Source organism: Sinocyclocheilus anshuiensis, unplaced genomic scaffold (genome assembly GCF_001515605.1).
Source record: "Sinocyclocheilus anshuiensis isolate Anshui unplaced genomic scaffold, SAMN03320099.WGS_v1.1 scaffold560, whole genome shotgun sequence".
Taxonomy (NCBI): domain Eukaryota; kingdom Metazoa; phylum Chordata; class Actinopteri; order Cypriniformes; family Cyprinidae; genus Sinocyclocheilus; species Sinocyclocheilus anshuiensis.
This window is the reverse complement of record NW_015554116.1, coordinates 1,064,007-1,087,273: the sequence shown is the minus strand read 5'-3', so window position 1 is coordinate 1,087,273 and position 23,267 is coordinate 1,064,007. Positions and strand designations below refer to the sequence as shown.

At 35.2% G+C, this 23,267-nt stretch overlaps 1 protein-coding gene across 1 annotated transcript in view; it reads right to left on the bottom strand.

Moving 5' to 3' along the window:
* Positions 1–23,267, bottom strand: part of rabgap1l (RAB GTPase activating protein 1-like) — a 104,943-nt gene that overhangs the window by 5,994 nt on the left and 75,682 nt on the right. The window contains exons 18-23 of the mRNA XM_016462190.1: positions 19,841–19,984; positions 15,773–15,814; positions 10,682–10,810; positions 2,553–2,645; positions 535–645; positions 359–463 (exon numbers count right to left, since the gene is read on the bottom strand). Coding sequence (XP_016317676.1) covers positions 359–463; positions 535–645; positions 2,553–2,645; positions 10,682–10,810; positions 15,773–15,814; positions 19,841–19,984 — 624 coding nt within the window. The remainder of the gene's footprint in view (positions 1–358; positions 464–534; positions 646–2,552; positions 2,646–10,681; positions 10,811–15,772; positions 15,815–19,840; positions 19,985–23,267) is intronic.

Genomic DNA, 23,267 nt, shown 5'->3' with positions numbered 1-23,267 from the left:
TTGTTTAATTTTAGTTAACTATACACTGAAATGGTGTAGAAAAAATGTTCACTCAAAAATTGCAAATAAAATTCACAAATAATTACAAACAGAAATACACTGAATTAAATGTAAAATTAGAAAAACTGAAATAGTTTTTTATTGTAAAATTGTATTGTATAATTCAAATTCAATCTGAATTATTTGTTTTATTTACAACTTTAAAAAAAATCACATATATATATATATATATATATATATAATAACTTAAGATAATAATGGAAAAAATAGTAAAAAATATATATAAAAAATAAATTAATATAATATAGGAAATAGAGAATGGTATTAATAGTAAATAAAAATATATACAACCTTGTACCTGTGCCGTCTCCTCCTCTTGTCTTCTCTTCTCCTCCTCGGTCTCCACCAGGCGTTGTTTAGTGTTGAGCAGTTCTTTGTTTAAAACATCAGCTTTGTCCTCAGCCTGAAAACGCAATGCTTATCGACACACAAGATTGAAACAAAAGCTGAATGTGTTAACTAGTATAGAAATACCTGGTCCAGGTCGTTCCTCAGCGCTATCTTGCTGGTCACCAGTTCATGGGCGAGATCATCGTTCTCCTGCTCCAGACGCATGCTGGCCTCCTGCAACCGCCGGTTTTCTCTCTGCAGGGACACATAGACAGTTCATTTATGACCTTATGGTGGGGACGACGTGCAGATTTACAGACGGAGACTGAAAAGACTGCAAGACTAGCTTTGCACAAGCTACAGACTCAAATTTCCCAAGCACTCACATGTAAGCAAAATAAATGTCTAGATGATAGTGTAAACCGCACCATTTCGCAACACAAATAAAAGCAAAAACTAAAATGTCAAAAAATATTCTTTCATTAAATGTTTTATATTTTCTGTCACTTACACTGTGTACTAACCAGGTGTGATTTTTTTTTTTGTGTCAGCACTGAGAGCATAAAAAAAAAATGTACAAAGAAAGAAATGATAAAAACAAAGAAAATTATATAAATTACTTTAAAGTTAATTAATAAATTAATACATTTATTAAAATATTTTCTAATTATAAGTAGATAATAAATTAAGATAATAATAATAATAGAAAATAGTAAATATAATAAGATTGTAATAATAAAAAATAGATAGGTAATAAATGATTATAATAATAGGAAATAGAGAGTGATAATAAAAGTAAATAAAAATATATAAATTTGTAAAATACTTTCTAATTATAAATAGATACTAAAATTAAGATAATAATAGAAAATAAAGATAACAATAGAAAATAGCAAAAATAGTAATTGTAATTAAAAAATAGATTGGTGAATGCATATTTGAAAGGATGAAATCATGCATATTTGTATATTAAATATTCAAACATTTTTTTTAATTTGAATTATATAAAAAAATATATTCCCCACAATTCATAATTTACCAGACAGCCCGCTCTAGCCTGTAAATAAAAGCAGGAAACACCAAAAAAGCTGCACATTTACTACAAAAAAATGACACTACAGGCGACTAGGAGCCATATGTACAGACACTTGGAGATCACATGCTGATCTAAGACCAGTATTTCACATCCAGTCTTGAGAAACAACAGTGACTCTGCATTGCCTGATTAGAGAGTAGCCGTTGTCACAGGGAGCCTCACATGACACACATTTCCTTATCAGGAAGAGGAAAGCTGTCATCTGACTTCCATTTACAAACACACACATACACACATCGCTGGTTAGGTTGTGCACAGCAGTTGCTGTAACATGGAAAGGCTCGATCATTTCAAATGAACACACACACATGCAGGCAGAGGTTAGTAGCTGATGAGCGCTGGTGGGCTGAAGGCTTACCTGCACCACAGTCAACACAACACCCACTACAACAAAAAGCGCAGAGGCCTTCCCCACCGCCTGTCCATGCTCCACCCCCCGCCACAGCTCATTGGTTAAACGGGTGAGTGAGGGAATCTCATTGGTTAGTTGGTTGAGTGAGGGAGAGGGTAAACAGGAAGTGACAGCAAGGAAACCACGAGTAATGGAGCTTCCTTTAATAGCATGCTTAGCTTTTCAACATTGCACGATGCTTTGTATTTCCATTCAAATGTCAAAGATTGTTTAGGATTAAACATTTTATTATTTTTTTCATATGAACAACATAAACCTAAAAATATAAAAACTATAATACATTCAATAAATGCGATCCATTTAAATAAAAACATTTCAGTTAATGTAAACACGAGACTCAAATATGCTAACACTTTTTGCATTTAAAAAAAATAAATAAATAAACAAGGCACTTAAACTAAACTAAAAACATTACTTTTCCTTCATAAAAAGCTGAAAAAATAAATTAAAATATTTGTATAAAATAACAGGCGCACAAAACAAGCATCTACAATGCGAGCGAGCGTTTGGCTCTTTCCCTGTGCCGTACAGAGTCTGTGGTTTCCAGTGCGGCCCGTTACACAGTCCTGAACTGAGACGGCGTGAGATGAAGATGAATGTAGGAGGTGAGGATGAGGATCAGAGGAGGTGGAGCTTAACCAGGTTCTTGCTTACCTGATATCGGTCTATAGGGTCTTCCTGCTGCAGCTGGCTCTCTCTCAGAGACTGATACTCCTTCTCAAACTTCTTCAGCTTCTTTGTTGGCACCTGAGGAAAACAGGAAATCAGATAATTTTTCATCAGGTTTGAAAAAATGTACACCAGTATAACAAGAATGTAAAGTCATTATGCTTCATAAATACTGTAAAAAAAACCAAACAAACATCTAAAGCACCCCCTCCTCAAAACACCAAGGGCAAATATTTTATTTTATTTTATTTTTTTCAAAGTAAATTGAACATTTCATTCTGATATTATATATAAAATTATCCATTACATATATTATAAATTTTACAAATGACAAAAATGCATAAAAATGTATAATTAGCAAAAAATGTGAAATGTATTAAAACATATATTTAATGAACAGTTATATACAAAATAATTATTTATATTACAAATATATTACAATGTTATTTACAAATATACATTTTTGAACATAAAATTGTATAAAACTGGAATTATTATATTATTAGTATTATATAGTATAAAACATGTTAAATGTATTAAGATTTATATTTACAGTTAGAACATTACAACATATTACAATTATAATGTTCAAAATATGTAAAAAACAAAACAAAATCAAACATTTTTATACATATACACAAAATAATGATTTTTATTACAATTATATTCCAATGTAAGAAGTTACAAATATAAATTTTGAAATAGGACTATGAATATAAAATTATATAAAAATAGAATTATATTATTATATAGTGTAAAAATATACTAAATAATAATGTAATATAATGTATAAGATGACTATTAAAGTTAAAAGTACAAATCATATATATTATTACGTGTATCAATAGGGTAGAACACTTCTTAAAATATCATATTATGTAATATATTATCATTTTAATATTACTTTTACATAATTTTTTGTTAATATACTTTTTTTTTTCATTTTTAAAATTCGCATAACAAAAAAAAAAAAAAGGATTTGCATTATACCAAAAAATTACAAAGTAATTTTTAAAAGTTAAAATCAACAAATTAAAATCCATGCAAATACTACACTGTAACATTACAATATAACTAATTTATTGAGTTTAAAAAAAATATGTAATGATAAATACAAAAACAGACACAGTTTTTCCACATTTTTGGTAAGAGAATCAACAAACAACACCGTGCAGCACTATAAACTTCAAAAACAAAACTGACACAAGCCCTTCCTAAACGTCCTCAACAACAACAAAAAAGCAAAAGCCAAAACTGTCTCAAGGAGCCTTTGAAAGTGCAGCGCTCGTGTCCATTGCTATAGCAGCACAGCCGGAGTGAGCGTGGAGTCTCTGAGGGTGGAGTGCGCTCAGTCAAGCCGGTCCTGAGGGGATCTCTTCATCCGGCTTTACTGCAAGAGACTTTGTTTATTACAGTCTTCATTCAGCAGGTCTGGGATCAGTCCTCATAAAGCCTTTCAGAATTTGCTTCTTCGTCTCAATTTGAAACTGCTCACACACAAAGCAGCAATATTTATTCCCAACCAACTCAACGTTTGGAAGTAAAACAAATAGCTGTTTGGGGTTTCAACAACATGCTTGCGAAAAGTGAAGCATATCAACAGTGTTCTCACTTGAGAAAATAATTTCATGTCTCAAAAAGACCTTAACTGCATCAGATCTTCTGAACAGCAGCTCATTGTTGAGTTTCATTCTGTGTGTTCGACCTCTGACCTCAGGATGAGGGTCATCGGAGCGAGAAACTGTCACACCACTTGTGTTATCACTGAGGTCTCAATGGCACTGGAGGCTTGTTTTTGTGAAAGCGGTTGTAACGATGACAAGGCAAAAGCTTGTGCTTGGGTAAGCGGACTTCTTTTCTAAAAAAAGGCTTCAAGCAGCCACCTTTGCCTTTCGACTGCTGCACAAAGTGTCTGTTGTGCCGTTCGAGGAATGTGAACATGATACAAATGCTTCAGAACACAGTGAACGAGGAGAAGAAGGAAACAGTTGATAATATCAGGACAGGGAAAGAAAAAAGAGATAAAGGACGGAATACAGTTGCTAGGTGGTCCATTTTGCTGCTCATCAGACAATCACCATCGTCTGCCAGATGAAATGTTTTATTTTTTCACAAATTACATTTAATTTTTTTCCAAACTCCATTTTTTCCGATTTAATTATTCTGGATTCTGTTTTTTCCATTTAAATTTTTCGAGACTCTGTTTTAATGGTTAAATTTAATCTTATTAATTAAAAAAAAAAAACCTTTATACAATTTAACAGCATTTTATTAAAAGTTTAACAAATATTACATTGTTAAGGCCCTATGAAATGTTAAATTTTTTTCTCAAATGCAGTTTTATTTTCTTTAACCAAATTCGATGTTTTCCATAAATTTTCTGGATTAAATTTTAATGGTTTCATTAAATTTTAGAAATCAAAAGCATCTCTAACGAATTGATTTTATACCATTTTTTTCCCAGAAATACTGTGTTTTATATTTAAATTTTTTTCTGGTAAATATTCCTTAAAAAAATGATGTTTTAATAATTTTATTATTATCAGTACTACTATCAGTACATTAAGTAATATATTTCTGTCACAGTTTCTTCAAGTTAAACCGAACTTTTATTTTGATGGGTTGCTGTGAAGACCTTTAAGTTTCTGTTTGTATCTACCTTTTTCTTCCTGTTAGAGCGGGCGTGGCCATTTGTAAATTCTATGGGTCTAGCTTCCGGTCTCATCCGCATCCAGCTATTTTTAGTTGTACAAAACAACTCGTTTTGCTGCTTGATATTAAAAATTGGTGTGTCTTACCATATTATTTTAGTGTATTATCTTAATTATGAACACACTGGTTTGTAGTGCAAACAGTTTTACCGTTTACTGCACATTGTTATTCTTCTCGCTATTTCCCTCTAGCGGCTAATGAACCGGAAGTCTTGCCCATAGGCTTACTTCCACATTGAAGAAAAAGGTGGATATGATATGACGATAGCTTTTCTCAAAAGAAACGGTAAAATGCTCATGAAATGACTCTCAGAGCAGTTCTAGAGATTATGTTCATGTGTTCATGTACTCATATATTGAGGCGGCAGAGGCTGAAAACACCGCGAGTGTCACGCACGCTTCAGATTAAATGAAACTGCGCTTCTGCGCCATTCATTCACTCAGAACATGCAGCATTCATATTTCAATAGTATATTTGCGGTTTAATATTCACAGACACTAGTCCATATTGCGTTTTGATTTAGCTTTACTGACCTACTTTTGATTTATTCATCGAAAATTTGGCAAATTCCGTAAAAGTCTGCATTATACAGTAAATTCCATTTTAATGACCTGATTCCGTGATTCCGTCAGCGTTTTCCGCATCGCGGAAAATTTTAAATATGCCAAAGTTTAATACTTAAGGACAGGCTTAGAGATTTTGTACACAAAAAAGGAGGGGTAAATGGAACAAGCATCAGTCTATTAATCTGACAGTCAGCGGCGCAGATAAGAGGCCAGGCATCATTAGATGAAGAGATGTTAAACGAACGCTTAGTCCGGATGTGCTGTGTAGCCATAGACCACAAAATGACATGTTGAAATGGCACAACCGACATGGCAGTCAAGCTCTCAGCACAACGTTCATTTGGTTTAACACTCACAGTTAACATGGAAAGATAATTCGGTAGGTTTTGCCTCAACAAATGTGGTTGGTGTAAATTACGTTTTTGTATAAACACAAAACACCTACACAGGTATGAATGAGTAGCTGATCTTTCCATTCACGTTGACATTAACAGCACACGTTGTTTCCTACAAACGTGAATATACACAAACTAAAACGTCACAATATCAGAAGGATGAGTGATTAAAAAATTGCCACAAAACTCTTTTACACCAAGTTCTTCTTGTTACAAAAGCAAAGCTTCATTTTGATTAATCGGATTTGTTAAACCAGTGCGTTTGAATATTCAGGTCACTAGGCTCATCTGAGTATTCAAAACATCTACTTGAGGGGAAAAAAGAGTCATAACATGCAAAATTGCATTAGGTTGACAGCCAATCGCTTGCTCCTGAACACCATGTTTATCACACACATAGTATTTTCAGCTCCAAGTTGGCATTCCTTGGAATAAGAACATAATGGGGAAAATTGTACAGCCTTGTAATTTCATTACAGGACATTTCTCACAGCCCGAGATAGAATCAAACGAATGAGCTCAGAGGAAAACGGCTCTACAACAAGACTAGACAATGTTCTTGTCAATTCCTGAAGGTAAAAACAGCCGTTTGTCTGAGACTTACCACCGGTTTAGGTTTGGAATCAGCCACCAGACTGGCGAAGAAATCCTCCTCGTTGATCTGATTGATAACATGAGCGTCGTAAGCCACCGTTATCGACACTTCCTGCATCATCTTGGCAAAGTTTCAGCGAGGAGCACCGAGCGAGACAGGTGAGCTTCGAGAAACGAGGGAGGGAGGGAGGAGGAGAGAGCTGACAAGTCTGCCGAGACCGGGACCAGTAGACAAGTTTCTTTACGGATGAGAGCCGGCCCCTTGAGGCGGGAAATAAATGCAGGGGGGATGGACCATAGAGGAACACACTCTCTCTCTCTCTCTTTCTCTGGTTTTGTCTTCAAAGGATCGTGTATCCTGCTCAGGTCCTCCAAAGAGACAAAGCTCTGTGAATTGCAAGGTTGTGACGGCTCTTATCGCCACGGTCTCATGGGTAGCGGTGGTTACCGCTGGAAATATGAAGAGCGAGACAAGCGGAAAAGGTTGAAGAGGCAGGGGAAATTTGGGTTTGTCAGACAAACCACAACGGGGTCTTCTAACTCCCCTGGTGGCTCTCGTTTTATCTTTATCTTCTCATCAGGCCTCCCAAGAGAAATGAAGCCTTGGTTGAATAAGCATCCGAACGCAAACATCCGAAGACTCAGGATGGTCGGAGTTCTCCAAAGCTGTTTCCACTCTCAAAGCACGTCTCCTTTCGATTAAGTCCTCTTTCAATATCAAGAGGATGTGAAATTTGGAATTCGGCTCGTAATCCGCCAAGGGGGAAGTTCGTACGGCTTGTGCTTTCGACGCAAGCAGGTGCCTGTGAATTCCATCAACCTGTAAGCTTATTACCCGGCGACTTGATCCTCTTTAAATTCACCATTTCAAAGAGCAACAACCTCTTTGCATTTCCTCTTCTTGCACATGTGATTGGAAACGGCTGGGATCACGGGTGGCAGAAGTAATCTGTGCACAGCTTCACGGTCTCTGTGTGTGTGTGTGTGTGTGTGTGTGTGTGTGTGGCGTCTGGTGTCCAGGTCTGATATGGAGATATGGCAACAAGGCTTCCTGTCCTTGCTACATAGTCTCCTCCCTCACAGCCGTCTCATAAAACACATCCACTCGACATCCCAAAGGCAGAATCTTCTAGAAACCAGCAAGACTGGAGACGGTGAGGATAAAAATATCACTTTTGAGGCTGAATGCAGGCTAAACGTCTTTATTCGCCCACTCCAGCGCTCATTTTGGATGAAATACCTCATTGATCTGCTCTCCTGCCTGTCTTTCCCTTTTGTTTGCAGGAGATAAAGAGGAAAGTGTGACTAAGTACACATATGCACACGGGCAACAATGAGGCGTGGTCAACGCAGATGCTGGGAGCAATGACAGTGCAGAACTCATTTACGTGGGCAAAACGCCACTTGGTACGATGTCGAGAAAATCCAGTTGCAAAATCAGAAGGATCAGATGGCTTGTGCTTGTGGTCTTCCCTCCAAAGGAACAAAAACCTCCAAATGAAGTCTGTGGCGTATATGTTGCAGGTATAAACCCATCCTTCTCGTTAGGGTGTGGAAGAGACGTGGATCAAGGGTGCATGGAGGTGGGTGTGGACTGTAGGGAGTTGAAAGTGCCATACAAAGGAAAAACAAAGGATAATGATCTTAAAGACACATGATTCTAGCGTGAAACGAAGCTGCTCTCTTTTTGTGGACTTGCTGATGAATGCACCTGTTACATCACCTCACTCAGGTGCTGGTTTCCCACAGAGAGCTTCTCCCTCTCTGGTTTCTAATTTCTCTTTCGCTGGGTCCTAAATCCTGACAAATGCATGGTTCTCTGTCCAGTCTCAGAGCATTAAACAGCATATAAATCAAAACTGATAGGACCTTGCAAGCTTTTGATGTGTTGATGGAAGTGATCTACTATTGGTTTCTAATTTCTCTTTCGCTGGGTCCTAAATCCTGACAAATGCATGGTTCTCTGTCCAGTCTCAGTGAATAGACAACATAGCATAGAATGCATGAGATACTGTTTTACTTAAAGGAAAAAAAAAAAAAGGTTGCAAAATGCAGCGAAGAAGAAGAAGCAGAAACAAGCGATAGCATATGTAAGCAGAGGCATATGTAAAATAACGCAATCATCAAGCATTAAACAGCATATAAATCAAAACTGATAGGACCTTGCAAGCTTTTGATGTGTTGATGGAAGTGATCTACTACATCTGTTTTGATCATCATTCTAAATCTGATTCAGATGTAGTCTTTTACAAAAACTGGATTTTTTTAGCTTTTTGTTCAAAATGTTGCTTTTTTAATTAAACTTACCCACATTCAAGTGTTGATTAAAAAAAAAAAGATTGTTTGAAGCTAGAATAAAATGGATTTTTTTTTTGTTTAAAAGCAGGAGCTCTGTTATTTGTTTTGGCATATTGCATATTCAGATATTCATACAAAGTATTCTGGGGGCCATTAAACTTTTGCGAAAATGATAAAAAATGCTGGCGGTGGCTGGCAAAAACAAACAAACATAAAAAAAAAAAACGCTGGTGGGGAAAGAATTAACCTTAATTATTTTTTCATTTTCAAAATTCTCATAATAAAAACTGATTTACAGTATCACAATAAATTTAAAATAATTGTTAAAAGTTAAAAATCAGCCAAATTAAAATAATTACTAATACTATACTGTAACATTCTAACCATTTTATTATGTTTTATTTAAATGTAATGAATTATTTAATTATTAATTGAAATTATTAATGACAAAAATGTCATTTTCACAATATAGTCATTAGAATTTGGGTGGAAAATGTGGTTAATTGTCAAAATTGCCTGTTTTTATGTTCACACACTAACACACACACACACATATACATATAAAATCTAAAAGTATATATAAAAATTCACACAGTATCCAGTATACATACACACTGACAATAGAAGTACATACTAGCCATATCCAAGAAAATATCCCTTTAGCAACACTGTTTGGACACAACATTCTAAATGTCGCAATTAATTGTAGCATACAAACAGTCATCCCTAGTTAAACAGTGCGTTATACAATTACTGCATTACTGAAGCACAGCAGTGAGTGAATGGGGCACAGGAAATCCTGCTGTTAGTGACAGCGAGACTGCATTTACAACAAGAAGGAGAAAGAGAAGTAGGAAGGAGGAGATGAAGACAGTATCATCTCGATCTCCTCCTCCTTCCTTCCTGAACATGCACACTCAACATCACACAAATAAATAAAACTAACCCCTGCCCCCCACAAAAATAAACTCTTGAAAGCATGAATGCATGGAAGAAGCAATAACCGCAGCAGAAAATAGGTCAGAGCCTATAGAAGTCCTGAGGAATGGGTTTCAGGCAGAGAATTGTGGGTATTTATCCTTGAGTCTTAACTCAACCTTGTTTCAATGGAGCCTTGAAACGCAGACAAGGTCTCTGCATTCTCTGAATACCTGCAATGCTAGCTTTGTGGTGTAGCGCTTCACATTTCTCAGACAATGCAAAGTGACCTGGGATTACATAATTAACTCCTTCAACATAAGTCCATAAATTTCCACCCATTTCATCATCCGCCAGGCATAAATCCAACTGATCAGACAACTAAAAGCACACCTCATCACTATAAGCCACACAGTTTGAAAAATCATTGTTCAAAGCACATACAAAAAAAGTAGATAAATTATTAAAATATTACAATTAAATATAATATTTATGGGGGTCTGTTCAAATCGAAAGAACTCAAGTAATCAAATAAGAGCTAAAATAAAATGAAATAAAATAAAAAATATATTAATAAATGCAGAGTGTTTTATGGTTTGTAGTTTGACAGATGTTTGGAGTTGTTTCTTACCTTGATATTGCAGGCTTGCTCCATCAAGCGCCGAGCGTTCTCTGCCGCCCTGTAGCGTTTTGGGAGCTGGACCCGGAAAAATTTCAGCGCACCCTCAAAGTCAGCTTGAAGCAGGTCTTCCTTGGAGGTCTGCATGCAGATAGAAAAACAGAACTGGTTTAGGGTCATTTCAGTAAAATCAACCTGATAAACTGCCTGAAGAGGAACTTTGCTAGGTGATTGTTTTCCTCATTTATGTTTGCATTGGCCTTTTGCGAACCTGACAAAGCCACATAACCCTTTTACAGATGCTATATTGGTTGAGCATAAATCAGATATTAAAATCCATATGTCCAATGACAACAACAGTAAGAGTAAGATTTGCACAGTACAATATAATTTCTAAGGAAGTACCAATACTGAAATTCTGGCAGATAGCGAAAAGTTAATAATTAATTTTTTATTTTATGGCCAATATAACCGATATACAGTATGGCCAAAAGTTAATCTGCACTTTGCTAACAGAAAAAAAATAAATACACAAAAAAAAAAAAAAAAAAAAAAAAGTTTGTTTGCTGCAATTGAAAATAAATAAATAAATAAATAAAATAAATATACAAACAAACAAATAAATAGATAATTAAAAATAAAAATATTTTTATAATGCAAGTGAACTTAATGCATTAAAGAACTAACAAAATAAATACAATTTTAAAAAATGTAATTAAATTAAATTAAAATTGTTTAAAAAAAGTGTTTACTTACAACTTAAGGCATCAAAGTATTGTTAATAAAATAACTATTTTAATAAATATAATATATATATATTTTACTGATATTTTTACAAAGGCCACCCAAGCAGCCTGGTAAGAGTCACATATAAACACACAACACACAAACAGACATGAAGACGGCCTCTATTTGCAGCAGCTGCCCCTCACCGCCAGCAGCCGGGGCACAAACAGGCGGTGACCCATGCCCAGCAGCCCCATGACACTATCGGTACAGTCATTGCCCAGCCCACCCTTGTCCTCTCCAGCACCCCCTTCCTCCAGCCTCCGCACAGCGGGTGGTATCTGAGCCCATAGCGGCGGTGAAGGCAAGTCTCTCTCTGGGGTCAAAGGTGAAAGAGCCTCTTGGGCTCCTTCAGAGTCCCTAGCATCGTCCTCCCACGGAGGCTCTGGGGCTGACCTGGAGTCAGCCACGTTGACGTCCCGAGACGGCGTCCAATTTTGGAAAAGTTCGTCCAGGCGGTTGATTCGGTAGTGCTAAAGCAGTCTCGGTGTCATTCGATCATGATTCGACAAGCGTGAGCATGCAGCGTCAAAAAACGGAAAGCGGATTCACACTTACGTTGATCCATTTTGGGTCCGCAATGTAAACAATATCAGAGACCACGCCTAGTTTAAAAGATGCCAAAGCAAACCGAAAGTGGCTTGACATACTTCAACAAGGAAATACGCTTCGATCCCAGTTTATCATTGGCCAGCTCCTCCCGAAATCCCAAATTTGCAATCTGTTGCCTGGCAACAGGCAGGAGGGGAGTCGCGTGGTGCTGTCGACACGGACAACTCGTCTTCAGTCTTTTGAACGTCTTCAAAGCGTCTCAGACTGAAAGTTGAGTCATCGTCAGGTGGATCTAAGTCTATGAAGTCAAGCCAAGTCCTCGTTCTCGCTCGGTCCAGAGTCTGCCAGCTCCGCCATCCTGTCGAGGTCCAGAAGTATCCCAAAGGTGCCAAGTGTGGGATGAAGGAGGCGAGATGCGAGACTGGGTGGACGTTATCGTCTCCTCGTCCTCCGGCCTTCGTTACTCCAGCTCCAGTGGCTTCACTGCTTTGCTTTTCCTAAGTCGACGAGCGCGTGAGAGGAAGACGGGGAGGGAGAGATGCTCACAGAGATGCTGTCGATGCTAGAAAAGGCGGCGGAGTGGCGGAAAGGGAGGAGGAGAGGAAGATAGGAGGGGCATCGCGAGGGAACGGGAGACCATGGACGAATGGACAGTGGACATGGCCGAGGCTCCAATGCAACTCATGCTAAATGCTAATTGCTGCTGGAAGCTCGCTGAGGGAACAGACAGAGGGACATGTGGAGAAACAGAGCGCGAGATGGAGGGGTGTGGAGCGGCAGAGAGAGAGAGAGAGAGAGAGAGAGGAGGAGGAGGGGGTTTGGGAGCCTTCAGGGATAATGTCGTAATGGTTAGCCAATAGGAGCGAGGCAGTGCAACCCCCTCTAGCTCCTCTCACTCTCTCTCTTTCTCTCTCTATTAAGGCACATCTCATTGCTTCCTCACACGCACAGTCACATCAGCTTCTGTCCACCTGATTTCACTGGTTTCTTCTGTTTCCATTTAAACATGGCGGGAAAACTGCAGAACACACTAACAATATTATTTCTTTCTTTTATACACGTTTAATCAGTGAGGAAAATATAAAAAAACACACATTGGCAACCTGTCAAGAATATGTTTGGTTTATATTTCACCCCAAAATAAGATTTTTAGTTTTTTATTTAAAATAGCTAGAAAATAGTAATAGAATATTATTTATTTAAAAAAGTAGCTCGAAGACAAAAAATTCTGGATTATAGTAATGTAAATATAATCAGAATCCCAATTGAGAAAAATGTGAACTACAAAATAACATTCAGATGCAATATGAAATTTTTTAAAAACTAAATAAATGCGTTCATATATTATTTTTTGTTATACTTTATATTAAATTTCTTTTATATAATAATCTTTTTCAGAATTAACACAGAACAGTGCAAATTACAAAATAGTATGCCTTATGACACTGAATATTTTTTAATCATGTTTTTTTAATAATTACCATTTTCTAAACTATAGTGAATAAACTGATAATGTGAGAAAAACCAGAGAACATTATTCTGGCTCTCACATCTGCTGTAATTACAGAACAGGGAAGTGGAGTCTATTTCTCCACATTAAACCAGCGGATATATCCGCGTCTCCTCCATAGGTTAGCTCAGACACATTCAGGCCAGCGCAGTCCGCTCGAGCAATAGCTCCATTTGTCATTCTGCCATTGCAGCTTACACAAAGGTGTGGCTTTGTGGATGAAGCTAATGTATTAGTGCTGAGAACGCTGTTGGAAAGCTTCGCAGCAGACAGAATTGGCCAACTGGTAATGACAAACTGCCCTTTAAATTGCATCTAGTGGCATTACTGGGCTAATGACCCACAGCTGTATACTGTGTCATCTATCGTGTCGCTGATGATCAATAACATCACAACAACAAACCCAAATGCACGCATACATCACTCCGACAGCAGCCACATGGCTCGGATCAACTTCCTTATTATGTGGTGTTAACGAGCCAATGCATCTCATGAAAAGAAAAATGCCACTTGCGTGCAGGAAAAGTGATAAACTGAGGTTATTTCCTGTTTACGCTGCATTTCCTAACCTGTTTTCATGTGTGGTTATTTGTATTATTATGAAATGGTATCCTGTTTTTGGGCTCATTTTTAAATGAAATATATGCGTTTCATATTTGAAAAGCTTCATTTAAAATTAAGCATCCAGTATTTTTTAAATTTTTACGTTTTTGTAGCAGTGTTATATATGAGATTGTAATACTATATTACAATATATTAAGTGTTTCAGTTTCTTGTTTAATATTGATCATAGCAAAAACTACAAAACCAGAAAGCTCTGAACAGCTGCACACAAATATTTTGAAGAAAGAAAAAAAAAAAAAAATCAAGGCCATATGTCTTCTGACCAGCAGAGGGAGACACACTCAATATTTTCCTTTTTTACTTGCAGAGTTGATGAATTTTAATCTAAAAGCAATAAATCATGTGCCAGGATTCTCACATTTTAGCTAATGAATTTCCCTGACTTTTTATGATTAGGATAAGGACTTAAAATAAAAATAAATCAATGAATAAAATAAAACAAAATTAAAAAATTAAATACTGTACTCAAAGAAATGCCGTTGTTATTGGTAAATATAACAAATTATTATGAGAACTGTTTTTGTACTGTAATTGGAATTAAGCTGAATTTAAATAAAATATTATTTTAGGTGAAAAACTTAAATGAAAATTAGAAATATTGCTTTGGCAACTAACTGAAATAAATTAAAGCTGAAGTACTAAAATTATTAAAAGCTATAAAAGAACAAAACTAATAATAAAATAAAATGAACAATTAATAAAAAAATACTGCACTCAAATAAATGGTGTTGTTATTGGTAAATATAACAAATTATTATGAGAACTGTTTTCTGTAATTGAAATAATGCTGAAATAAAATAAAATGTTATTTTAGATCAAAAACTTAAATGAAAATGAGAAATATCGCTTTGGCAACTAACAAAAATAAGTTTAAGATGAAGTACTAAAATGACTAAAAGCAATAAAGAAAAAAACGAAATGAATAAAATAAAATAATTAAAAAGTAAAATAAAAGAATAAATAAAATAAAATGTTGCACTCAAAGAAATGGTGTTGTTATTGGTAAATATAAGTTATTATGAGAATTGTTTTCTATAAATGAAATAAAGCTGAAATTAAATAAAATATTATTTTAGTTGAAAAACTTGAATGAAAATTAAACGTTGTTTTGGCAACTAACTGAAATAAGTTTAATCTGAAGAACTAAAATGACTAAAAACTATGTGATATGATAAAACGATGTTATTGTGATAAAAGCAAAACAAAATGATTAAATTTAAACAAAATATAAACTAAAAATATAAAAATGAAAGCCAATTCAAAATTAATACTATAATATATAAATTATACTAAAATAACAGATTCTAGCTAATAGTTTAAATCTGAGCACGACTAGGAATAACTCCACAACTTTTTATTGTTTTAATTAATTTACAATGAATTAAGTTTTCCAATAATTCATAAATAGGACAGAGATTTAAAAAAATAATAATAATTTGAAAAGAGATTTCACTAACCAAGAATAATTTTACATTTCTGAGCATAACTACATACATTTCCATGACTTTTCACCGATTTTATTAATTTCCCCATTAATTTTCCGTCATATAAACCACCTCCATCATGTGAATTTCCCTGACTTTTCTGAACTATTTAAAACAAGGAAATGTAAGCACGGTGAAATGCAGTACCTTCAGAAGAGCCAGCGCCACATTGAAAATGATGCTCAACCCCTGTGAAGACAGCGAAAAATTAAATGACACACACAGAATCATTTCTTTGAACATCAAACTGCCTGGAACGACAAAACGGGCCACATACAAAGGTGCTTTATTGTAAAAAAGACGATACGATTTCATTTAAATGGTTCGGAGGAGCCGCAATGCTGTACTAGGAAAGGGAAGTGCGATGTCGAGCGCATTTGCATTTCCTAAAATAGCTCGAGTCATACAAAGAGCTCAAATGTGTGGGAGTGACAGGAGCTGAAGGAAGAGGCAAACAATCTCGCTCGCACACGCTCAGGTGGACTGACAGGCAGGTGGATGTGAAGGACGGTGTGTGTGTGTGTGTGTGTGTGTGTGTGTGTGTGTGTGTCAGAAGGGAGCAGGTGGCATCGCAGAGAAGCAATGCTGAAGTCAGCTCCGCATGGAAACACCCGTCTCCAGCATCGCTTAGACAACTCGTTCACATGGCAACACCGAGCTAAAAATATCCTGCGTTCTCTATTAATAACAGACGGCAGAGGCTATCTCTCCCCGACAGGCTCTAGATGGCGCTAGGGGGCTAAATGGAAATTGCAGGGGGGATAATTGTGTGTCTGCGTGTGTGTTTGTGTTTGTTGAGGGAGGGATGAGACTTTACTCTTTGGCTTGGGAGCTGAAGGTTATGCAAGAAATACGTATACTATGATTCGTGTTAGAATTTATACTAGAAAAACTATCAGTATGTATATCAGGCAAAGCAATTTACAACAACCTGAGCAATTCGTTAGCTTGAAGAATTGCCATAATTGCAGTTGCAGGAACTATTGAGAATAATTCGGGGTCGGCGAGATCTTTTATATTTTTGAAAGAAGTCTCTTTCATTTGATCAAAAAATACAGTAAATCTGTAATATTTGTGAAATATTATTACAATTTAAAATAATTGGTTTTTATTTTAGTATATTTTAAAATGTAATTAATTCTTCGGATACAAAGCTGAATTTTCAGCATCTTTATAAGTATTACTTAAAAATAAATAAAAATGTATTAATATTATAAATATTATATATATATATATATATATATATATTTGCATTTTTTATTATAATTTTTTTCTAGAAGTAGAGTAAATCTAAGTTTGATATATAAGTTTATATATATGAGATACATATTATATAGATAATACTATAATGTATATATAGTTTAATATATATAGTTTTTCTTTATAGCTTTTATATATATTTTCTTTATACACTCAATGTGAATAAACAAATTAATTAAAAAAAAATGGCATGGCAATTATCATTTATTATTATTATTATTATCATCAGTGTTGAAAACAATTTTTCCTGGAATATTTTTGTGTAAATGGTTTTACTCATTCTTTGAGTAGAAAGTTCAAAAGAACTGAATTAAAAAATATATATAAATTAATCTTTTAAAACGGTGTCTTTACTGTCACTTGTGATTTATATGTTCTTTGCTGAACATAAGTATTACTTAAAAATAAATAAAAATGTATTAATATTATAAATATTATATATATATATATATATATATATATTTGCATTTTTTATTATAATTTTTTTCTAGAAGTAGAGTAAATCTAAGTTTGATATATAAGTTTATATATATGAGATACATATTATATAGATAATACTATAATGTATATATAGTTTAATATATATAGTTTTTCTTTATAGCTTTTATATATATTTTCTTTATACACTCAATGTGAATAAACAAATTAATTAAAAAAAAATGGCATGGCAATTAACTTAAAACTACTTACAGATATCTAATTTATTAGTTTAAAAATACTTTCAAAGATTTTGTGCTAGTAACCTTTAAAAAATTTGCAAGCCCAGTAATTATTTAATCTTCAAAAGTGCTCACTATATCAACACCGTCCCTTGTGAACCAGACTTTGTTTCCCGACGGACTGATAACAAATCCTGTGTGCCCTTAGTCCTGGAAGTGGTTTGAAGGTAGCCAATCAGATTAGAGCTTGCCAAAGCAAGAAAGTGCTTTCCGGTTTTGTGCGCAAAAGCACACAATGGCACAATTTTAAAGCTTCTTTAGAACAAGTATATATTGTGAAAAAAACGGAATACAAATAATCTGAAATGTAAATATGATTTAGGGAGAGATGCGTGAACAAGAAGGACTACGATCACTACAAGTTGCTTAACAGTAGAGCCAGAGCCTCAAAAGAAGGCAGAACACTAAATGAATTAGAGATGAACTGATAGATGGATAAGGAGAGAGAGAGCATCTAACAGATTCTCATCATGCGATTCATTAACTGAGACAGGCTGAGGAAACTTTTAATTGTCTTGCCTCGGGCTACCACAGACGCTGAATGAAAGGAAAAGGGGAGAAAAGCGATGGGAAAAAAATAAAAGGAAAAGCTCTCTGAGGAGCAGAAAGGTCGAAGCATTTCTTTTGGAAAGACACAAAGCCTATTTCTAAGAAGTCAAAGATGCTTGCTTTGGGAAATCTAACAGAGTTCAAGAAGTTTAGAAACAACTGAACTTTCCGTCAGTTTCATGTGCTACTGGAAACCCCACAAATACAATATTTATTTAGCCAGAAAAGAAACATAAAAATAAAAAAATGATGCAATCCGCTAAGTTTATCTTTAGGGTTACCAAGAGCTTACAAAGTGCAATACAATAATAGATTTTTCACTGAAGAGATTGCACTCAAAAAGACCAATTTCTAGCCAATGAAAAACTTGAGCGTAAATTTCAATTACTTTTTTACAGATTTTATTAAGTTATCTGTTTTTATTAACTTCAAGGTTTAGCATTAGGTATCACAAACTAACAATATGAAATACTTTTACAGCAATTATCATTCTGAGTTAATCTAAATTTCTATATGTGATTACATTTTTAACATTTCAAGCTGTATAGATAATATAATAATTGTGAGTAATTATAATAATAATCACTCACAAAGAAGCCAGTATTTTAAATCTAAGTATTTCCATGACATTTTACAGATTTTATTCATTTTCTAACTTTTCCAGTCATTCATAACTAGGATAAGGATAAAAAAAATAAATAATAATTTTAAAGAGATTTAAAGAATAATTTCTAGCCAATTAAATAATTTAACTAGATAATTTTCCATTACTTTTTATTCATTTACCTGATTGTATTCATTTAAAAGTTTAGCATTAAGTATCATTAACTAACAAACAGCATTCATATACTATTACATTATTAACATTTCAAGTTTTTAAAAATACACTAATATTAATTCATGTATTATGAACAAATGAACAATACAAAGTATATTTATATAATTAACATGAACAATTACTAAATGCTAACTTGTGTTAATGAATTACAACTTATTGTAAAGTATTAAGGTCCTTGCACACAGAGTCCGAAATTTTCGTAGGTTTTTTCGTTTTTTTTTTTTTCCGTATTCGTCATCCTATCAAAATGCTTTCTATGGATGCGAAAACGCAGAAAATCGAACCTGATCCGAATTTTTTTATGACAGAACGAAAGTTTCGGAGGCAGTGTGTAAATGGGATTGACACAACGTGAGGTCGTATTTATTTTTTTAACGTGCGAAATTTTCGGACAAAGACCTTTACTTTACAATAAGTTGCATGTATGTCTCTAAACAAAATGCAAAACATTTTGTCCTAACCAGATGTGAAAATGACAAGTAAATCACAAAACATTTAGTCTCATTTACTAATAAACATACAAGTTGCGTACTAGCACAGAAACTCCAACAGATTCACAAAATCTGTGAGGTTTAATTTGATTTAAATTTGATCTTAACCTTGTTTTAATAAATTCGGCCGCGCGTCTAAATATGCCTACTTGCCTAAGTATAGTATATGAAAAGCAGTGTGTCAAAAAAGCAGAATGTCTGAATGTGTACTATTCATACTATAGAAGAAAAAACAGACCCAATGTCGGTCGCTAGGTTTCTATTTATGTTGTGTTAGTTAGTCTCACCCACAGTGACTACTCATTGGTTAAATGACTTTTGGTTACTGCAATTTTGTGATTGGAGGAAGATGTATCACCTCGCACAGGAGCAGGTCGGTGATATGGAAGACCATGCAGAGAGGGAACTTGGCGGTAAACAGTGTTAAGAACCACTGGGACGCGTACATATGGGCCTCCAGGTTCAGGTCCTGGAAGTGAGACCACAGGTCCGGCAACTGCTCCTGGAAAGAAGAGAAACAGCAAGGGAAATAAGCATTATAACTTGTGTTTTATTATCTGTTAGGGTTATTGAGATGACAAGTTAATCGTATTTATTTTTTGGAAACAGAAGGGAAGAAACTTGAGCAGGAAGTAAAAAGAACAATAGACTACTGACCCTTTTCTTTCCACAAGCTTTTAAAGCATTTCTATTGGGAGCGCAAGACTACTGGACTACAGCACAGGGTCAAGAGTGCAGCTCTAAAGCACATTACACAAAAACAGCTAATAATTCTAAGACTTACATGTGCTTTGATCTCCTTGAGTTTGTGCTGCTGTGTTCATAAGAACGGGTTTGTTTTGTGTGTTTTTAAACCAGAGGTTATGAGGAGTATCAATAGAGAAATGCTCAGTGCTTTCCTGAGGCAATATTGAAATAACAATGATGAAGCAGAAGCTTCTCCAACACTGCACGGGGAAAACTCAATACTAAAAAACAATTTTTTTTTCTTGCCTAAGATACACTTAATCACTGTTAATCTTTGTTTGTAAAATTGTTTGGAGTTCACAAAAATCACTTTTGAATCAAAACAAAACTTCAAGCCAATTTGCTGTCAACTTAAAACTCTAGAACCCAGGGGGAAAAAAATTACTAAAAAATAAAAATAAAATATACAAAAAATAACAAAATGATTAAATAAACATAATCATTAAAAATACATAAAAATTACACTAAATGAAATATAAAATATAAAATAATACATCACCTCTCTCCAACAAGCATCACAATTTGAGAAATAGCAACAGTGACGCTTGCCTCAAAAAAGAGGAGTTACACTATGTATTCAGAGACCGAGCAGAGAATAAATCAAAGAGGTAAGTGATATCTACAAAGGCACATCTTAAATCAGCATCTCAAAAAGACCCGGAGCTGAAGAGAGAATATTTTTCTGCGGTAGATTGCATTGTTAGATTGGAGAGGTGGGAGTGTTAGGTTAACACATGCAAAGTAAATGACGAGGAAGGAGGAAGAGACGGGAATTCTTCCAGGCACGTTTTCCGTGATCGATGCTAACACTCTTGTAGCAGCAGAGCTAGTCGATACTAACCGGGTTGCGTTTAGCGCTGAAAGAGGGCTACTTCAGGCTTAATTGCATTTCAGCACAAAATTAAAACCCATTTTCCAGCGCATTAGGTCTAATAGCTTACAAGAGGGCCACCACTTACACTTAAGACGCACAAGTACGGCCTGACAAGGAGTGTACAAGACTGTAGGCGCGTCCCAAATCGCGTGCTTATGCACTATTCTATGATGTTTTGTAGTATAAATAGTGCTAGTGTGTTCACACTGAAAATTCCAGAAAGAAAAAGTGCACTTGAAATATCCGGATGATGCACTTAACACTTATTTCAACTTTAAACCGTTGCTTCTGGCAAAAATAATCCATCACATAGCCCAAAAATACTCCATAATCTATAATAACACTTCCTCCAGTGAAAAAGTCGATCCTCTGTTGTCCTCTCACATCATTCACAGACATATAGGGTTGGGTACCGAACTCGGTACTTTTAAGGGTACCGATCGAATTGCGTCAGTGCTACCGAGTACTGATTCACGTTACATCAATCGGTGTTGCGTCGGTACTACCGAGTACCGATTCACATTAAATCAATCGGTGCCAAATTTCGGTACCTGAGAACGCATCTGGGCGCATACACTACTACAGAGAGAGAAAGAGAGACCCTGTGGCGTGATGTCACCCCTGCAACTCGTTCAAACAACACACAGGGCAAGCCGAAAAGTTCTGAAGTGTGGTTACACTTCTAGGGCCATATGGTTTCTGCGAAAACGCGGACAGGATTGCAGAGTCCATTCATAAAAACATAATTTACTCTATAGAGCGGAATGCCATGGAATTAGTCATTTTAGGACGAATAAATCAAAAGTAGCCACTGCCACTTAATTCGAATCGCGATATGAACTAGTGTCTGTGAATATTAAAATGCAAAAAGACGGTTTAAATATGAATCCTGCATGTTCCGCTTGCCTCTGTATGAATGCATGGCGGAGACACGGTTTTGTTTACTACACAAATACTGAAGCACGCGTGACGCTCGTGGGGATTTTCGGCCTCTGCGTCTCACTATATGACGGCATGAACACAAAAACTTAATCTTCAGAGCTGCTTCGCGAGAATTTTACCGTTTAATTTGATAAAACTAGCATCATCATGCTGTATACACACAGAAACTTCATGCCAACCTGTCAAAATAAAAGTACGGTTTAACATGTAACAGAAATATATTACTCTTGTATTACTTTTGTACAGTATAATGTACATCTTTAAGTATTACATTTTCTATCAAATTTAAATAAAACAATTAAATGATAAAATTAAATATTACAACCAGATTAATCACTTATTTGTAGAAAAAAATAATACAATTATTAGCCTATTAAAAATTGAAATGTTTTTGTAATTACACAGAGAGTAAAGTACCGAAAAAAGGTTAAAATGTGAACGGTGCTAGGGCTGTGCGATATGGACAAAAAAAAATCGCGATTTCTTTGATCAATTTTGCGATTTCGATTTTAATAACAATTTTGACACACACAGACATGCTTTACAGTCATTAATGCATTCAGTGTGAATTTTAAACATATTTCTAAAAGAAAATGCATTCAGTGTGAATTTGAAACATATTTCCAAAAGAAAACCAATTAGAGCTTTATCAAAAAGCTGTAACACGTCTCTAGAACACACATAAGGCAAAATAATCACTAAGTAAAGGTGTAACAAAATGTCTCTAGGATAGACATATGGCAAAAAAAATAAATAAAAAATCCTTGTCCAGGGATTTTTTTTAGCCATGCATTGGTCATGTTCTCGTGCTCCATTTAGGCGTGCTGCATTCTGATTGGTTCGGATAGCATACAAGGAGGTCGGGGGCGCGGAAAATCGTGCTATAAAGAGATTTAGAAATCGCGCACGTTCAAATCGCGATTTTATGACGATTTCGATTAATCGCATAGCCCTAAACGGTACCCAACCCTACAGACATATTTGTTTAGAACTGTTTTAAATGGTGCTTGATCTGTGCAGATTTATCTCCTGATTCAGATGAGATGACTTTTTCACTGGAGAAAGCAATATAAGGATCGAGGACTCAAGAAACAGATCAAACTGAGAGAGACTAAATCCAGGTTTCTTGAAGCATCTTGGAGACGTTGCCACAGTTCTTCTCAGTTTATTCTGTTTCTTCATGTCATTCCAGACCGACTGGATGATGATGAGATCAGATCTC